We start from the raw sequence: 20,756 nt of genomic DNA on the forward strand, positions 1-20,756 counted from the left end.
CGTGCAGGCTCAGCGGCCATGGCTCACGGGCCCAGCCGCTCCGTGGCATGTGGGATCTTCCCGGACAGGGGCACGAACTTGTGTCCCCTGCATCGGCAGGCGGACTCTCAACCACTGCGCCACCAGGGAAGCCCTGGCTTCTTTTTATTTGTATCAGACTGGTTCAGTGCCATATTCTGTGTTGAATGAGGGCACCAAAGAATCTATGATGGAAAAGGTCGGTAATCAACTCCAAATCAAGCACAAAAACTTGGGGATATGCTCTGAACACCCTTCTCTGCAGCACAGAGGAAACTGCACTAAACTTGGATTCAAGTACTAGATGTGAAACTTAGGTTACCTAATCATTCGGAAGCCTAGTTTCCTTATTTGTGTCTTATTCATGTTTTGCCATTCTCATAAAAATAGAGTGTCTGTAAAATAAAGATAATAACCAGCTACCTGCCAGGGCTGTTTTAAAAATTAAATAAGAAAAGTTATATGGACTGTAAAGTATAAAATAAGTGGAAAGTAACATTTCTCTTATTAGCCATAAATCTGCATAATTAACTTATCTGTAACTTCATCAATATAATGGGTATAATATCTATTTATATACTATCATTTAATAATATACATTGTTGGGCTTCCCTGGTGGCGCAGTGGTTGAGAGTCCGCCTGCCGATGCAGGGGACATGGGTTCGTGCCCCGGTCCAGGAAGATCCCACATGCCGCGGAGCGGCTGGGCCCGTGAGCCATGGCCGCTGAGCCTGCGCATCCGGAGCCTGTGCTCCCCAACGGGAGAGGCCACAACAGTGAGAGGCCCACGTACCGCAAAAAAAAAACAAAAAAAAACAAAAAAAAAAACACAAAACATTGTAGAATTATATGTTACATTCCATTTATAATACTTTATTAAGTCAATTTATCATTTATTTACTCTTATTACCAATACTATTTTTTTTGTTGAGGTAGGATTGATTTATAATATAATATTAGTTTCAGTTGTACCACACAGTGATTCAAAATTTTTATAGATTATATTCCATTTAAAGTTATTATAAAATATTGGCTATATTCCCTGTATAAAATTCAAGAGAAACAAAATGGTCTATCAGTAAAAAGAGAATCTCCCTCTCCACTACCCATTGTCCACTGGTCCCTATTTTGCTGGTCTTCTTGGAGGCCACCAGAACGAGTTGCTAGGTTTTTGTGTATATAAGCATATATGTACATATATGTATACACACACACACACACACACACCCCAGTAAATAGTTTTAAGCAGAACAGAAAATGTTTACACTGGAGAAAAGAAATGTATCAGGGATAGTGAGAGTAAATCTAAAGCAGTGTGTAAAGGTCACCACCAGCAAGCCTTGTAGAGAAACAGAGATAAGGAGAATGAGTATTTGCATTCTCACTACTATATGGGTAAAGTGAGCCAAGAATACAGTAGGAACCTTACCAACTGGATCAGAGGCTACCTGAAACTAAAGGGCACTGGAGCCATTCCAAGAAAACGTGATAAATGCTGAAGATACTAAGAAAAGTGAACAACAAATGAACCACAAGGCAATTAGAGATGAAATGACCTATCCAGCTCCCCCTTGGAAGTCTGAAGGGGAACTTGAGCAGCAAAGTTTGAGATAAAAAAAAGAGAAGGACTGATATTGGTATAAAAGGGGTAAAACTGGTTTAAGTGCTAATGGAACTTCTCGGGAAAAGCTGTTACGGACAAATTGCACCTCCGACTCACATTTTTTTAAAACACAAAGTGTAGTCTGCTCCACGTACCGTTCTACACTGTGCTTTTCCACTTAAAAGTACGGCAGAGGTCGTCATTCCTTATCAGGATATATGGAGCCATCTCATTTACTTATACTACCTGTTTTCCCACATGCTTCCTAGTACAAATGATCACTTTTTGATTTTTGCTAATTTGATAGATAAGAAAGGGGATATCACTGTCGGGTTTTCTTCTTATTAGAAAAGATGAGATTATTAACATTTAGAAAACTTATTTGCTTTCATTTCAAAGCAATAAGAGCAATACAAGCATTTGCTTAAATTTTATTTTTTATTTAACATTAGAGTTAGAGTATAATTGAGTATATTAGAGTATAATTGCTTTCCAATATTGTGCTAGTTTCTGCTGTACAACAAAGTGAATCAGCCATACATATACATATATCCCCATATCCCCTCCCTCTTGCGTCTCCCTCCCACCCTCCCTATCCCACCCCTCTAGGTGGTCACAAAGCACCGAGCTGATCTCCCTGTGCTATGCGGCTGCTTCCTACTAGCTATCTATTTACATTTGGTAGTGTATATATCTCAATGCTACTCTCTCACTTTGTCCCAGCTTACCCTTCCCCCTCCCCGTGTCCTCAAGTCCATTCTCTACCTCTGCGTCTTTATTCCTGTCCTGCCCCAGGTTCATTAGAACTTTTTTTTTTTAGATTCCATATACATGTGTTTGCTTGCTTAAATTTTAAATGAACTCTTCAGCCTTGTGACAACCCACTGTCTGTGACCTCACACATTTTTAATTAAACACACATTATATATATGTTGTGAGGATGTTCTTACTTTACAAAAATCATTAAAATTCTCTTCTTAGCTTTCCCCTATTCCAATGCAAACACCTCAGGGCCTCATTCTTCCAGGTCAGGCACTGTTTGGGCTAATTAACCTCACGCAGGTATCCTACACTACGTCTCCCACCAGGTTATTTAAAATCCCCAAATGCATCTTATAATTCCTTCCTCTTTGGCTTTTGAGCAAACTATTCCCCCTTCCTGGAATGATTCCCCTTCCCCCCAAAATCTAAAATGTTGAACTTTATCCATCCTTCAAGGCCCAGCTGGGATGCCTCCACCTTGGAGCCTTCCTTGATCCTCTCCTGCCTTTGAATTCCTCTAGGTCCCTAACAGGGCCTCTCCTAAGATACCCTGACATGGTAGAAATAGGAAAGCTTCAGAGTTAGACACACGTGGCTTCAAATCTCCCTTGATATGTTATTAGCTGCTGGCCTTGTATAAAACAATTCATTCTTCACCTGTAAAGGGGGAATAATACAATTCCCATTATGAGATTATTAGATTGAATTGTTTAATGTACATAACACGTCTGTCTGAAATCTGTAGACGTTCAATGAAAGGTATCAATACCTTTCATTATTACTGTTCTTATTACTTATCCCAATACCTGTTCTTATTACTTATCCCTTTTTACATGTGCTATAGCAGTATTTCTGTACATCTCATCTCTCCACAGAGTGAGCTCCTGGAGAAGAAGGGCCATATCTTATGTACATCTGTCTCTCCCAGAGCACTTAGCATGGAATTTTGTAAATTCTCTGAACTGGTTTTTAAGGTTTACAGTCAAAACCAAGCATCCTTTGTCCTCAGGAAAGTACCTACTCTATCTAGCACTATGCAGTGGAAAGATCATGGTCTTTGAAACTTCCAATTAAAGATACTGGATTAAAATACAGCTTTACTCCTTCCAGAAAAATCATAAAAATAACAGTAAATTTTTTTCTTTATAAGCCATAAACTCATAAGGACAAAGACAACAAAGAAAAGTGACAACAGCAATAACATTTTGAAAGTGGGCAAGCAGAAGGAAGACTGTAATCACCCATTGAACAGACTCAATAAGGCTGCTAGGCTGGCAGTGGGGAAAGTGAAAAAAGTTAAGTGATCATGTACCAAGGAGCCTGAAAAGGCCCAAGATTTGTCCGCACCAGTTCTCCCTGCAAGCAGAGGGTAAACGTGGTACAAAGGATGATTGGTTGAAAGTCCTGTTTAATAAAGACGTAACATCCGGGACTTCCCTGGTGGTGCAGTGATTAAGACTCTACGCTCCCAATGCAGGGGGCCCAGGTTCAATCCCTGGTCAGGGAACTAGATCCCACATGCATGCCACAACTAAGAGTTCACATGCCACAGCTAAGGAGCTGGCGAGCTGCAAGTAAGGAGCCTGCCTGCTGCAACTAAGACCCAGCACAACCAAATAAATAAATAAATATTTTAAAAAAAGACATAACATCAGGAAGACATAACAATGAAAACAGATGAAGCAAAATGAAACAGAACTGAAGAGAGAAATAGAATATTCAACAACAACAGTTTGCAACTTTAATACCCCACTTTCAATTAAGGATAGAATAACGAGGCAGAAGATCACAAGGAAATAGAAGAAATGAACAACCCTATAAACCACCAGACCTAACAGACATCTACACAACACTCCACTTAACAGCAGTAGAATGAATACATTTTCTTCTCAGTGTACATGGAACATTCTCTGGGATAGACCATGTTAGGACATAAAACAAGTCTCAGTAAATCTGAAAAGGAATGAAATATTAAGACTATCCCCTGACCACAGTGGAATGAATTAAAAATCAATAACAGAAGGAAATGTAGGAAACTAAGCAACATACTCCTAAATAATAATGGATCAAAGCAGAAATCACAAGGAAATTAGAAAATACTTTGAAATGAATGAAAATACCTTATAGGATGCAGCTATGTTAATATTTAGAAGGAAATTTACAGCTGTAAATTCCTGTATTAAAAAAGAAGAAAGATCTCAAATTCATAGCTAGCCTTCCACCTTAAGAAACTAGAAAAAGGAGAGGAAACTTAAAGCAAGCAGAAGGAAGGAAATAATAAAGATGAGAGTGGAAATAAATGAAAGAGAGAATAGAAAAAGAATAGGGATAATCAATGAAATCGAAAATTAGTCAGCTAGACTAACCAAGGAAAACAGAGGTAAAACCCAAAATTACTAAAAACAGGAATGAGAGAGGAGACATCACTATCAGCTTTACAGAAACAGAAATAATTATAAGGGAATATTATGAATAACTGTATGCCAACAAATTAGATAACCTACATGAAATGGACCAATTCCTAAAAAGACGCAAACCACCTAAAGTGTCTCAAGAAGAAGCAAAGATTAAATTAGTAATATAAAAACTTTCCATAAAGAAAAACTTTGGACCAGATGGCTTCACTGTGAATTCTGCCAAACATTTAAAGAATTAACAGCAATCTTTCCAAAAGTCTTACAAAAAATAAAAGGGAGACTACTTCTCAACTCATTCTATGAGGTCAAGTATTACCTTAACACCAAAACCACACAAAGACAACATAAGAAACTTATAGACTAATATCTCTTATGAATATGGACACAAAAATCCTTAACAAAATACTAGGAAACCAAATGCAACAACATATAAAAAGGATTACACACCATGAGCAAGTGGAATTTATCCACAGAATGCAAGGCTGGTTCAACATACAAAAATCAATAAATGTAATACACCCTATTAAAAGAATAAAGAACGTAAGTCACACATACATTTCAATAGATACAGAAAAAGCATCTGACAGAATCCAACACGATTTCATGATAAAAGTGCTCAACAAACTAGGAATAGAAGAGAGCTTCGTCTACCTGATGAAGGACATCTATGAACAATCCACAGCTAACATCATACTTAATGGTGAAACACTGAATGGCTTCCCCTAAGATCAGAAACACGATGAGGATGTCCACTTATCGCTTCTATTCAACACTGTACCAGAGGTTCTATCCAGGGCCTAGAAAGCTCTGCTTAGGCAAGAAAAAGAAATAAAACATATCCAGCCTGGACAGGAAGAAGTAAAACTATGTGTATTGCAGATGACATGATCTTGTATGTAGAAAATCCTAAGGATCCACAAAAAAACAATTAGAGCCAATAAATTAGTTCGGCAAGGTTGAAGGATACAAGATCAATACACAAAACTCAATTGTATTTCTATACATTAGCAATAAACAATTCAAAAATGAAATTAAGAAAGCTTTCCATTTATAATAGCACCCCCAAAATAAAATCCTTAGGAAAAAATATAACAAAAGAAGGGGGAAGACTTCACTACAAAACGTTGCCGAAAGAAATTTTAAAAGACCCAAATAACTGGATAGGCACTCCACGTGCATGGATTGAAACAGTATTGTTAAGATAGCAAAGCTCCCTAAATTGATCTACAGATTCAACACAATCCTTATCAAAATCCCAGTTAGCTCTTTTGCAGAAATGGACGAGCTGACCCTAAAATTCATATGGAAACGCAAGGAATCCTAAACAGCCAAAACAATCTTGATAAAGAACAAAGTTGGAGGAACTCACACTTCCCTATTTCAAACCTTGTTACAAAGATACAGTAATCAAGACACTGTGATACTGGCATAAGGCTAGACAGATATCAATAGGATAAAGATGAGCCTTCCAAAAGAAACCCTTACATTTATGGTCAACTGGTTTTCAACAAGGGAGCCCAGACAATTCACTGGACAAAGAAAAGTCTTTTTTAAAATGGTACTGGGACAACTGGATTTTCACATATAAAAGAATGAACTGGTACTCCAACCTCACACCATGTACAAACAATTAGCTCAAAATAGACCACAGACCTAAACGTTAAGAGCTAAAACTATAAAAATCTTATGAGAAAGGATAGGAGTAAATCTTCATGACTTTGGATTAAGCAATGGTTTCTTAGATATGACACTAAAAGTGCAAGCAACAAAAGGAAAAATAGATTGCATTTCATCAAAATTAAAACTTTTGTGCTTCATGTAGAAAATAAACGTATGGTTACTGGGGGGGTAAATGGGGGGAGGAATAAAGTGGAAGACTGGGATTGACACATACGCAATACTACATATAAAACAGATAACTAATAAGGACCTACTATATAGCTCAGGGAACTCTACTCAATACTCTGTAATGGCCTATATGGGAAAAGAATCTAAAAAAGAGTGGATATATGTATAACAGACTCACTTTGCTGTACACCTGAAACTACCACAACATTGTAAATCAACATTATACCCCAATAAAATGTAAACAAAACAAAAAAAGATGCTTTCATTAGGTTAAACAAACAAAAATAAATAGAAATAAAAACTTTTGTGCTTCAAAGGACACCATCAAGAAAGTTAAAGACAACCCACAAAATGCAAGAAAATATTTGCATTTCATATATCTAAAGATCTGTATCAAGAACATATAAAGAAATCTTCAACTTGATAATAAAATGATAAATAACCCAACTAAAAAATGGGTAAAAGATTTTAATAGACACTTCTCCAAAGAAGATAAACAAATGCAAATCAAAACCATAATGAGACACTAATTCACACCCAGTAGGATGGCTATAATCAAAAAGACCGACAACATCAAATGTTGGCAAGGACGTGGAGAAGCTGGAACTCTCATGCTTTGCTGGTATGACTGTAAATGGTGCAGCCATTTTGGAAAACAGTCTGGCAGTTTCTCAAAATGTTAAACACAGCTACCATGTGACCCAGCAATTCCACTCTTAGGTATATACTCAAGAAAACTGAAAACATATGTCCATGTAAAAACTGGTGTATGAATGTTCATAGCAACATTTTTCATAACAGCCCAAAGGTGGAAAACACCTAAATGTCCATCAACTAATAAACCAAATGTGGTATTCCCATACACTGAAATATTATTCAGCCATAAAAAGGAATGAAGTATTGCTACATGATGTAACACGGATGAACTTCAAAAACATGCTAAGTGAAAGAAGTCAGACACAAATGCCACATATTATATGATTCCATTTAAGAAATGTCCAGAATAGGCAAATCCACAGACAGAAAGTAGGCTAGTGGTTGCCACGTACAGGGGGAAGGAGAACAGGGAGTGACTGTTAAGAGGTATGGTGTTTCTTTTTGGGGTGATGGAAATGTTCTGAAATGAGATAGTGCAATGTTACACAACTCCATAAATATACTAAAAACCATTAAACCTTAAAAGTGTGAATTTTATGGTATATGAACACTTAAGACCCAGCAATTCCACTCCTAAACTTACACCCAAGATGGACTTTCGTACGAATAAAGCAGGAGGCATATACAAAACTGTTCACAGTCATCCAGCAGTAATGTGGATAAATCTTGGCAATTTTTTTTTTTTTTTTTTTTGCAGTATGCGGGCCTCTCACTGCTGTGGCCTTTCCCGTTGCGGAGCACAGGCTCAGCGGCCATGGCTCACGGGCTTAGCTGCTCCATGACATGTGGGATCTTCCCGGACTGGGGCATGAACCTGTGTCCCCTGCATCAGCAGGCGGACTCTCAACCACTGCGCCACCAGGGAAGCCCAATCTTGGCAATTTTAAGTGAAAAAAGTTCCCCAAATTACATCAGCATAATATCCTTTTATAATTAGAAATATGTACATAATGTAAAAGAACACATATAAATTCAGTAAGACTATTACAAAGAAAAACAAAGGACTGATAAAAGATGATAGTTTCCTCAGGGTGAGAAAAGAATGGGGACAGGTTAATTCAGAGTATCATTTGGTTAGATGCAGGTTACTGTCAAACCCTAGCTTTTGCTTTGGGTGGTAATAGCTTGGGTGCTTATTACATTATTAAAAATAGCTAATTAACTAAATGAAAGTGGGTTATGTGCATGGACCAATGAATGATGAGGGTGTATTACAAACCAAAGACTATGATCATTCTAATTATCTGCACCTGTGGCCCAAGGGGAACAAAGCATAAAGCAGCTGGAGCTCCAGATCCCTCCCCCGCATTCTGGGGGACTTCCCTCTCCCCACCTCAGAAGACGACTGAAGGTCTATTCTCTGGAAACGATAAAACACAAGGTCTTTGATCTGGAAGACCACAGGCCCACCATACTGAAAAGTGAAAGTTTAAAGCCTAAATGTTGAGGCTGTCTTGTCTTCTTCTGAACTTGGCTCCAAGAATACTAACATTAGTGTCTGGTGTGTAACCTCAAAGCTTATCTGGGGAATGTGACCAGTCCCAGAGAAAAGACCTAAAGCTGCTGACATCAGGGGCTCCCCAAGGAAATGGCCCCGTCTAATCACCCACGGGATAAGCCTCACCTGGTGCACACAGGCCTTTCAGTGATCCACCCTTATAAAATTCGGACAGACAGGGAGCACTAGCCATTGGGCAAAGAACCTGTGCCAGTTATCCCCAGCCTCAGAACCACTGTTCTTTGTAGCACTGGAGCTAGGATGCATAAGCATTTTCCATTTGCCAGTCCCTTTTTAAAATTTAGCACAGGAGCCACTGGCTCAAGGTGTCAGGAATTCTCGTAGAAAAGCTGTAGCTGCGCCCTAGGCCCAGGTTCTCCCCCATCCAGCTGCAGCTTCTGGAGCTTCTGCAGCTGTTCAGACCTTATTTCAGACAAATGTCTCCCTCATCTGGTGAGTGGCTCTATGGACCAGTTACGGCCCTCACCCTCTGGCAAGTTTTTTCACTCCTGGCCGGTTGTACTTTCTGTGGAAACCTTACCTTCCTCGAAGAGGCATGACTCTCAGGCTTGGTGGGGGTGGGCCCAACTAAGTCCTTAGTTCCCTGAGTGTCCACATGCACTCTGCCTAGGAGTAGCTGCTGGTTTCCACCTGCTACTTTTGGACACCAGAGAGTCCTTTCACCTCTTTGAGAAGTAAGCAACCTTCTACTAGTTAATATTTTATGTTAAATTTTCTCAACTCGAAGTGTGGTTTCTGTCTCCTGGCTGGACCCTGGAAACAGCCCACAGGATGGAGAAAGTGTGACCTGAAGACTGCTGAGATGAGTGTCACCAGGCCTTCTGTGTGGCAAGCCCTGATTCTTGGGCTAAATTTTTTTTTTTTAATTTATTTTTAGCTGTGTTGGGTCTTCGTTGCTGTGCGTGGGCTTTCGCTAGTTGCGGCAAGCAGGGGCTACTCTTCATTGCAGTGTGGGGGCTTCTCATTGCGGTGGCTTCTCTTGTTGCAGAGCACCGGCTCTAGGTGCGTGGGCTCAGTAGTTGTGGCTCGTGGGCTCTAGAGCGCAGGCTCAGTACCTGTAGAACACAGGCTTAGCTGCTCCGAGGCATGTGGGATCTTCCCAGACCAGGGCTCAAACCCATGTCTCCTGCATTGGCAGGCGGATTCTTAACCACTGCGCCACCAGGGAAGTCTTAAATTTTTTTTAAAAAGGAAAGGAAGTGCCTTTCTGCCACTATCACCTTGCAGTGTCCCTGCAGTGGTCCTTACTTAAAAATTCTAACACTGTCACTTGGTAAAGGGGAAATGTACAGAAAAAGAAATCTGTCATGGCTCAGCTCTGAATAACATTTATATGCTAGTGTAAATGCTGGAAATTGATCTAATCCAAATTATATTGGGAGGATAGAGCAGTGGAAAACACAAACGTGTGTCATGGGGTCGGTGTGTATGTGTATATGAGAGAAATCATCTTTCATAATGGAATGCCAACAGATAATGCCCACAAATGAAAAATCAACAAGTGGAAATATATGCATATTTAGAGACATGGAAGCATATATCCAAAAAGACACATATAAAAATGTTCATAGGAGACTTCCCTGGTGGTGCAGTGGGTAAGACTGTGCTCCCAATGCAGGGGGCCTGGGTTTGATCCCTGGTCAGGGAACTAGATTCCACATGCACGTCGCAACTAAGAGTTTGCATGCCACAACGAAGGAGCCCGCCTGCCACAACTAAGACCCAGTGCAACCAAATAAATAAATATTAAAAAGAAAAGAATGTTCATAGAAGCTTTATTTATAATAGTAAAACAGGGCTTCCCTGGTGGCCCAGTGGATAAGAATCTGCCTGCCAATGCAGGCGACACAGGTTCGATCCCTGGTCCAGCAAGATCCCACATGCCGCGGAGCAACTAAGCCCACGTGCCACAACTACTGAGCCTGCGCTCTAGAGCCCACAAGCCACAACTACTGAGCCCTCATGCCACAACTACTGAAGCCCGCATGCCTAGAGCCCATGCTCTAAGAAAAGAAGCCACCACAGTGAGAAAGCCGCGCATCGCAATGAATAGTAGCCCTTGCTCGCCCCAACTACAGAAAGCCCACGTGCAGCAATGAAGACCCAACACAGCCAAAAGTAAATAAATAAAATTTAAAAAATAATAATAAATAAATATAATAGTAAAACAAAAACAGAAGATTGGAAACAACCCAAATGTTCATAGGAACATTCATGGTGTATAACAATGGACTGCTACACAGAATAAAAGAATGAACTACTGATACATAGAATGACATGGTTGAATCTCAAAGACTATACCGAGCAAAAGAAGCCAGACCCAGAAGAGGGTACACTGTAATTACGTTTATATAAAGTTTAAGAACAGGCAAGATAATGTATAGAGGTGACAGAATAGTGAATACCTTGTTTGGGGAGGGGGATTATAGCGATTAGGAAAGGGCATGAGGGAAACTTATGGGGATGATGGAAATGCTCTGTATCTTGATTTGGTGGTGGTTACAAAGGAGTATATGTATGTAATATAAAAGGTCACTGAGATGCACTTATGATTTGTGTCCTTTACTATATGCAAGTAAATAAATAAAGAGGCAAAACCCAAAAGAATCAGCTAAAAGAATTAATCTAAGAAGAAGGAAATAGGGTGAGTGGCAGATTCTTTGTAATAAGCCCTGCAGAACTTCTCTACTCTTCTCTACTGCACAGCAAAGTACACAAAAGCACAACCGGACTTCCCTGGTGGCGCAGTGGTTGAGAGTCCATCTGCCGATGCAGGGGACACGGGTTCGTGCCCCGGTCCGGGAAGATCCCACATGCCGCGGAGCGGCTGGGCCCGTGAGCCATGGCCGCTGGGCCTGCGCATCCGGAGCCTGTGCTCCGCAACGGGAGAGGCCACAGCAGGGAGAGGCCAGTGTACCGCAAAAATAAATAAAATAAAATAAGTCTAATAGAACCCCGTGAAAAATAACTGAGTTTGTACCTAAAAGTACTTGTCAAAGTGCTTTACAGAGAATGAGTACTCAGTAAATGCTAATTTTCTCCCCACCAACCATTTTCCTTCAGTACAGAGACTACAGTTGAGCCCGCATTACTCCTATTTATATTGTTTTCATCTCCCCAACTCCAGACACCTCACAGCTCTCCAAACTCATTGCTCATTTATTCCTTCTTCATAGGTCATCTGTGATGTTGTGATTTATAATAAGAAATATGTGTCTGGTCTTCATCCACTCCTGGCACAGAGCTCCTATAATGCTTGGAATTTCCAAACTGATGAGATTGATAAAGGTATCTTTTTTTGTTGACGATGTGATTTTAGGAAAGCCCCTAAGTAACTTCTAGGTGGAACCAGCCCCTGTGAGTAGAGGGTGGGAACTTTCAATCCCACCCAGTCCCCACCTCCGGGGAGGGGAGAGGAGCTGGCCATTGAATTGATTGCCACATAATCATGCCTCCGTAATGAAGCCTCCATAGGATGGGAGTGGCAGAGCTTCCGGGTTGGTGAAGGCGTGGAGGTTCTGGGAGACTGGTGCACCCTAGAGGGCATGGGAGCTCCGTGCCCCTTTCCATGACTTGCCCTATGCATCTCTTTCATCTGGCTGTTCCTGAGTCATATGTCCTTTTATAATAAACCCGTAATCTAGTAAGTACAATGTTTCTCTGAGTTCTGCTGAGCCGCTCCAGCAAATTAACTGAACCCAAGGAGGGGGCCGTTGGAACCTCTGATCTATATAGCTGGTTGGTCAGAAGCACAGGTGACAACCTGGAGTGGCAACTGGTGGCTGAAGTGGGGGAAGGGGGAGCAGTGGGGGTGGCCTGGTGGTTAGGGCCGAGCCCTCATCTTTTGGATCTGACCTATCTCCAGGTAGACAGTGGCATCATTGAGCTGAACTGCAGGACACCCAGCTGGTGTCTGAGAATTGTTTGGTGGTGTAGGAGAAAACACACATTGTAATTGGTGTAAGACTTCTGTTATCCAACTCACTTTCTCTCTGAAAAGAGGACTGGGATCCCCTCTTTCACGTAACAATTATCCATATAATTGTCATTTCCTCCGTGGACTTGTTTCCTCACCAGTAAGACATGGGGTTTGAACAAGGTAATCTCTAAGGTTCTTTCAGCACTAACATTCTTGGTTTCTTTTTCTCTGAAACTTCTATTTCTGTAAAGCCCTTCCCTCATTTGGCTCGAGATGCCTGGTGAGGCACATGATGTTGTCAAACATGAACAGATGGCATCTGCTCGCAGGGAACAGGTGGGCGGTGGGGGCTGCCTTCTCTCCTCTCTCCAAATGCCAAGAGCCACGTGGCACTGAGTTCATGCCTCTCCCCTAAGACTGGCCCTTGCTGGGCCACGTGCATCTCACACGGCACTGAAAGTGGTAACCCACTGGGATCAGGTGAGTTCTGGGGCACCCTTCTTTCCTGAGGTGAGTAAGACTTTGCACACAAGCCAGTAAACACACTCCTCTCCTGGCTGGCACAGGCACTTACCTGCCCAAAGTGATGAGCCAAAATTATGTCCACAACATTGGTTGTCAAGCCCGAGAGCTACAAAGATAAAAACTTGGTGTCAAGGGAGTTAGCATGGGTAAAAAGGTATCAAGCTGTCCACTTCACTGGTGCACTTTCTTGTATATATGTTATCCTTCAACAAACAGACAGCACAACTCAGTGTCACACATTTTCATGAGATGGTGGTCCCAGGAAACCCGAGAACAAGAAACAAGTCAGAAAAAAACGAAAAGTTTTCCAGCCAGGGTAATAACATAGCCTGCTTTGAAATAGGTGGCTAGAAGAAATGCTGCCATTGCTTCTTCGAAGATGTGGGACCGAGAACTCACAGCTATTAGCTGCTTCATTCCTGCCTGTATTTCTGCAGTTACACTGGGTTTACAGTTAATAAGGAACGACTTACAACTACTCCCAAGCCATCCAAAAGAAAAAACAATTTTTTCTCTTTCTTTTAGTTTTGCTATCTTCATTTCAAGTAGTGGGAGGAAATTGCTATGTTTACAGAATGTTCTTGCATTTTGAACATTTTTCTCCTAATTTTTCCCATTTCAAAACTATGCACATCACAGTCTAATAAATGCATCAATCTGTGTAAATCTGCAGACTGTTAGTCTATTTTCAGAAAAATTTCCATCTCAAATTATGTTGCTGATTCCCTTAAGCCTTCCTTCTTTGTTGCTTTTATGCTCAATTCCTACTGCTGACTTGGATCAGAGGTGAAGTACTGAGTTGGGGGTGGAGATGGACAAGAGGAAATCAGGGGGACAGATGTGGATATGGGTGGAGCAGGGTCATGGAGTCCCAGAAAGATTAAGGAAGAAAGAAGCCCAGAAATCTTCACGTGGGTTATCAGTGATCCACAGGTTATACATTAAAGACAATAAGAATTAATAACCTATTTCATTGCATGTTTACTACTCATAAGGTCATTCTAAAGCTTTATAAGAATTTTTACTAGGTTGTATCACGTTATGAAGAGTGTTCAGGTAAGTTTTAATGTACCCACATCCTAGATAGGAACTAAAACAAATTTTAAATAAGTCAGGTTGTAAGAAAGAATTTCCATAGCATCTGGCAATAGCGTTGTTACTATATTTCATCCAAAGTTAGGAAATACATCATTTCTCCAGAAGTTAAATGTGGGGAGGAATGGATAAACTTTTTAGAATCTGGTCTGCTGGCAGGTGGAATAGTTTAATATTTTAAAGTAACTATGAAAGCAATACGTGTTTATCATAGAAAATTAGGAAAACATAGAATACATAAAATAAAAATAAGAATCATCTGTAATGCTACCAGCCAAAGATGTAACTACCAGTAGCAAATTGTTTTCCTTATAAATGCATATACGTATTTAACAAAATTTTATTATCTGTTTTTTTAAACATGAGAATTTTCACATTTCCTTAAATAACCAAAAAAAACCCCATAAGTTTTTGGTTGCACAGTATTCCATTCGTGACCGAGACTCACAGACAATGATGAATCAAAGGAGCAAGATACACAAGAATATATATTCTATTATTCCAAGGATACGAAGTTTAAGAATATATAAGACCAATCTATGGCGGTAGAAGTCAGAATAACAGTTACTTCTGGGAAAGGGAGGAAGTATTAAGCACAGAGCTGGAAATGTTCTGTATATTGACTAAGTGGTGATGACATGTGTAAACATTCATCAAGCTGTATACTTAAAACTTCTTGCCCTTGACTGTATGAATGAAAAAATAAAAATAAAAACCAGATAAGCCATTTTGAGAGGGGACCAAGAGATGAGCCAATGGACACTGGTCTTACTTTGGAAGCTGCCCAGTCAATCCAGCCTTTGGCACAAGGGTCAACGTTAATGAGCACGAGACCTTCCACGAGCTCTGGGTGATTGAGCTGAAACAAGACAAAGACAACAGTAAAGAGCCCCACTCTCAGCTTCTTCTAAAAATACTGCAGCATGGTTAGTCACCTCTTACAAGGCCTCAATGCCTCAGATTTGAAAGTAAGAAAGGTCAGAGAGGTGCTAGGGAGGATATTTAGAAAAGGAGCTCTATAAATCTAGCTTAGCATCTGGAAAACCAGCTTCCTAAACTACCATCACATGATCTCGCCTGGCAAAGATCTACAGGGGAGAGGGTTTTTATTTCCACAGCAGAGGACGGCACCTGGTATCTCTACAGTTGTTTGGCTCATGGTGGGTCTCCCCTCCTGGGGCAGTGCCCTTGGGACTACAGGGCATAAGGGGCTACTGAGGCTTAGACTGGCTATTTCATACTCATACACCTTGTCCCCAATAGCACCTTCTTAAGTTTTTTTCTAAAACCACATGAATAGGTGATACCACCCTCCAGAAGACTGCCCTTCACCCAGGAGGCATTTGGGAAAGAGTTCCTTAAATAAAAATCAATAAGAACATTTCTATGTAAACTAAAAACTTTCCAGCTTACTCTTCCCCCTCCGATTATGCTCACTATAGAAAATTTGATAAACAGAGAAATTATAAAAAGCAGAAAATAAAATCTCATATTATCTAACCACACAACATCAACCTGTTAGTATTTTCATGTTTTCTTTCAGTTCTTTCCTATGCCTATGACAAACTTTATGTGCATCTGTATTCTAACCTTTTTGTTAAGGTTATGGTGTATGTGAATTGCATATCATTACAAGCTCTTCTTACAAAATTTTAATGGTTGTAAGAAATTCCACCGTTAAGTATTCTCTGAGAATTATCTTTATTGGTGATATCTTGCCCTCATCTGTTATTCTTCAGGTGTTATAAGTACAAAGCAAGGCCTTATACAAACCTGTATCTGTTGACAGAATTTATAGAAACACTGACATAAGATCCCACAACAGTTCCTTGTCGTTTAACACAGCAGTAAGAGCTGTGACCTAGGCAGTGCCTCAAGGGTGTTGAGACTAATCCTCCGTGTACTTACTGCAAATCTGCTGAGGATGTAAGCTCCAGCTCCAACTCCAACCCCAATGATGCCTTTCAGACTGTGAACGGGACACACCAACATTGACAGGGTTAACTCATTTGGAGGTAGGATGGCATAATGAAAAGAATGCACTTGGGTTCAAATCTGGCTCTGACGCTTACTGGATGCAGAATTTGGTCAGGTTTCTTTAACTTCCTGAGCCTGGGTTCCCTACCTATAAAACAAGAATATGACCACCTACTTCTAAGTTGATTTTACGGATTAAATGAAATATGACTAAAACCTGGGAGTCATCCTTGACAGCTCACTCTCCTAATACCTGCACATCCAACCCATCAGCAAATCTACCTTCAAAGTATTTCCATCTGCCTGCTCCTACTCCATTCCATCCCCTGGGCAGTATCCAGTACCAAGCTATCATCGTCACTTACTTGCCTGATTGTTGTAACAGTTTAACTGGTCCCTTGCTTTTTCTCTTTTACCCCTCTCTAAACCATTCCCTCCACAGCTGGAGTAATTTCTTTTTAAAAATGTAAATTGCTTTACAGATGTGCAATTTACATATCTAGAGTGATCATTTTAAAGGACTAAATTGGACAGCACTTAAAACCCTTCGGTGTTTTTTGTCTTTTGAATAAAATCCCAAATTCTCACCTCATCTGTGAGACCTGTGCAATCTGGTCCTTGTCTATTTCTCAGATTTTACCCTGTGCCTTTCTCCCACTTGCTCACTTGGCTCAGGCCTTTTGGACATATTCCTTCTGTCTGGAATCCTCTTGTCCTGGCTCTCTGTTTAGGTAACTCCTTTTTATCCTCCAGGCCTCAATCTAAAGGACTCCTCCTTAGAGAGGCAATCCTCAATTAGCCTTATCTGTGTACACCCTGCCCTTATCCTCTATCACAACATCCCCACTGACTTCTTCTAGTTGTGACAATTTGTTTGCTTCCTCGTTGTCAATTATTTCCCACACCAGAATGTAAGCTCCACACTCCACGAGGGTAGTGACGATACTGTTTTGCTCATCGTCATATCCCCCAGATCAGACACATAGTAGAAAGTGCGAAAAAACAAAAAACAAAAACCACGCGAAAGAACTGCAGAATGAACTTACTTTAAGTGGGTGAGAACAGGAGGCAGCATTTCGGCCAGCTCATCCATCGTCGGATACTGGTACCTGAAATCCAGAAGGATACCTCCTCACATATATTAGAATGTACTCACAGTTCCCAATCACTAGAACAGCTAGAAAAGTACAGGGTTCTTAGATAAAAGCATTCCCTTTACCAAAGGCTCAAAGGAGGTGATGTGGTACCCGGAAATGATTGTGGCATGTTGTGTGACTCTCTACAACGGCCACACTAAGAGGAAAGTAAAAAACAAACAAAAAAACTCCTACATGTTTCTATGACCTGAAGAGTGATCTCTGGAACAAGAGGAAGCCATTTGAAAAGAACAGGTAACACGGTTCTCTCCAGGGTATTTCCAAACCCCTAATAACCACTTCATTTGGGGTTCAGGCTCAGTAAACTTCTAGCAGTAAGAGTCAACCTACTGCTCTTGCTCTGCTGCTTAGGTTTAGGCAGTTAAGTGCAAAAGTAAACAAAGCTTTACTGGGCCTAGGCACGTAGTCGCAAATCCTGGGCTGCTCATCATAGAGGCTGATTTGTTTTACTTAGGCCTAGAATAACCCAGTTACTTTATTATTTGCTTTTGAATTTGGTTCATGATCTAAGCCACTGGATCCTAAGACGGTCAGGCAAGCCCGAAACTGACTCAGACCAAGAATCCAAGAGAAGTAGGAAGTGTCCATAGAAATTACAGCATCAAAGATGGAAGGGATCTTCAGACAACCCCCTACATATGGGGCAGGATCTGCTCTACGTTTGACAGGGAAGTCAGCCTGCCTCTGCTTGAAACACTTCAAGCACTGGAGTGCTCTTGAGCCATTTGTACGTAAAATAGAAAAAAGGAACTGGATCTAAATCTTGTTGGATATAAACTGGTCACCGGCCAATTTGTGTTTAAGAGACAGAATAGCTTGGACATAGTCAATAACATAGATTCTGGAGCCAGAATGCCTGGGTTAAAATCCCAGCTCTATTACTTATTTGTTATGTGAGCTTGGCCAAGGTACTTAATATCTCTGGTCTCCCCTGTACAATGGGAATAACAGTAAACCTATCCCATAGGGTTGGAAGGATTAAACGAGTTAATAAATGTAAAGTATGCAATGCAGCGTCAAGAACACTGTTTGAGCACTAGGGGAGTATTAGCTATGATTCTAACACTGCAACGGTCCGTTTCACAGCAGCCACTGGCAAAGGCAGCTCCGGAGACGAGTAAAGGGAGAGGGGAAGAATCAGCATTCCACAGCTTGTGCTTTCATTCCTCCTCCAAGGTCTCCTCAATAATCATGCTGTCCAGGGAAGAGTCAGGGACACTGTGGCTCCACCATGCAAAGCAGGCTTAGGATGCGGCTGAGAGCTCCATGCCCACGTCCAGTTAAATGCACCTCTAGCTGACAGGGCAGCTCCTCCAAACAAACGGTTATACTGATATTCAAATTCCTGTCACCAGACTGAAGGTAAGGGTGGGGAGGTGCTCCCAGGAAGCTCAGAGGGATCTGAGTTTGGGCCTAGGTAGTTTGGAGTTTCAGGGAGGGACACACACACAAAAAAATAGATGAGGAAGGAGACAGTTAAAAGACAGTGAGAAGTGGGTGTTCCAGACACTAATGCCTTGTGACTGGCTCCCATTCATGGAGGGCCATTCCTGGATATGGGAAAACATGCAGTTTTCGTGAATAGAGTGTACGTAACAGTCCTCTCAGAACAAGGAGAGAAAATATGCAGATGGTCGGTTGACAAGTATAACCTGTAGGCTGTGCTAAAACCAGCTTGGAGGGAAGCACACGGCTACTGTTCCCTCTGGAGCTTAACCGTTTGCTCTCTGACTGCATGTCTTCCAGAAGGTCTTGCTTGTGGTCTTACCCAGCTGGGAAAGAGGGTGCACCTTCCTGCTGGCCTGGGGCATCAACGTGACAGACAGCAAAGTGCTGGGTGATCTCCTGCATATCCTCAAAGTTAAAGAATGCATTGAAACAGGATTTATCTGCAAGAGCAAAACACTCATAAGTCACAAGCTCTCCATTTCTCCCCAATTTTCCTCTACTCAATCAATTCCACATCATCGTCCTCTTTCACCCCCTTTTAATCACTGTTTCACTAAAGTGAAGTGTCTGAACAATCTGTCTGATTCAAGCTGTCCTAAAGGCTGACTACCAGACATCTTAACAACTTGAAAAGGATAACTAATCCTCAATTCTACAGAATGTCTACAAAGAGGAAATCAATCCTGGTGTTTCACAAGACAATCTTACACCCATAATACTGTCATTTTTCATGCATCTTATTCCCCTACCTAACAGAGAGATACTGACCGTATCCCAAGAACCCGGCTAAAGTGAGTATCTTAGGCTGCTTACATTCACCATGTGGAAGACTGTGTCTCTTGGCAAAATCGCTGGGGTGCAGGGAGGGGTTTCTGCTTCAATTTCTACCCTGTTGGTGGAACTGCTCAAATTCCTTCTCATGCTAAAGAGGCAACAAAAGGTCCAGCACTAGACTGTAACTTCAAATGCAGGCCGCCTCTGAAAGCCAGAGGAGCGCGCAAGAAAACCCATGTACGTAGACTCTGTATGCCTGGGGCTAGGGCCAGAATCTTATATTACCATCTAGAGAAGTCCATTTAAAGCCACTCATATGCTAACACATATATATGGAATCTAAAAAAAAATTGTTACGAAGAACCTAGGGGCAGGACGGGAATAAAGACGCAGACCTACTAGAGAATGGACTTGAGGACGTGGGGAGGGGGAAGGGTAAGCTGGGACAACGTGAGAGAGTGGCGTGGACATATATACACTACCAAATGTAACATCGATGGCTAGTGGGAAGCAGCCTCATAGCACAGGGAGATCAGCTCGGTGCTTTGTGACCACCTAGAGGGGTGGGATAGGGAGGGTGGGAGGGAGGGAGATGCAAGAGGGAAGAGATATGGGGATATATGTATACATCTAGCTGATTCACTTTGTTATAAAGCAGAAACTAACACACCATTGTAAAGCAATTATACTCCAATAAAGATGTTAAAAAATTAATTAATTAATTAAAGTCACTCATGACAGGCTATCATAAGAATACTTTTACTAATTTATTGAAGAGCTCACAACAAAGTTAAGTTCAAGCTCGGAATTTTCTAACCCGAAATATGAAAAAAACCAAAGCACAGATTGTTTTTTAAAAAAAACTGATTTTAGTTCTACTTTAACCAGTTCATCATATAATCTTCAGTCCTTTAGCAGATATGACACAAAGTGAGATATAACCCCAGTATCCCCCAAAACGCATTCAACTGCATACTTCCCAGGAACTTTAATTCTGCCATTAACATGTAGCAATGAGGAGGGAAGGTTAAGGTAT

At 41.1% G+C, this 20,756-nt stretch overlaps 1 protein-coding gene across 10 annotated transcripts in view; it reads right to left on the minus strand.

The window, feature by feature from the left end:
- The window catches only part of NDRG3 (NDRG family member 3), an 86,004-nt gene that overhangs the window by 12,304 nt on the left and 52,944 nt on the right, over window positions 1–20,756 (minus strand). For 8 of the 10 annotated variants that reach the window (XM_073792967.1, XM_073792962.1, XM_073792964.1 and 5 more), the window contains 5 exons: window positions 19,266–19,386; window positions 17,387–17,449; window positions 16,272–16,332; window positions 15,136–15,222; window positions 13,318–13,374 (listed from right to left, as the gene is read on the minus strand). In XM_073792967.1, coding sequence (XP_073649068.1) covers window positions 13,318–13,374; window positions 15,136–15,222; window positions 16,272–16,332; window positions 17,387–17,449; window positions 19,266–19,386 — 389 coding nt within the window. Of the gene's footprint in view, window positions 1–13,317; window positions 13,375–15,135; window positions 15,223–16,271; window positions 16,333–17,386; window positions 17,450–19,265; window positions 19,387–19,759; window positions 19,869–20,756 lie in introns of all 10 variants that reach the window. The other 2 variants (XM_073792968.1, XM_073792966.1) reach the window with 2 other exon arrangements.

The sequence above is a fragment of the Tursiops truncatus genome, chromosome 15 (assembly GCF_011762595.2).
Source record: "Tursiops truncatus isolate mTurTru1 chromosome 15, mTurTru1.mat.Y, whole genome shotgun sequence".
Lineage (NCBI taxonomy): Eukaryota > Metazoa > Chordata > Mammalia > Artiodactyla > Delphinidae > Tursiops > Tursiops truncatus.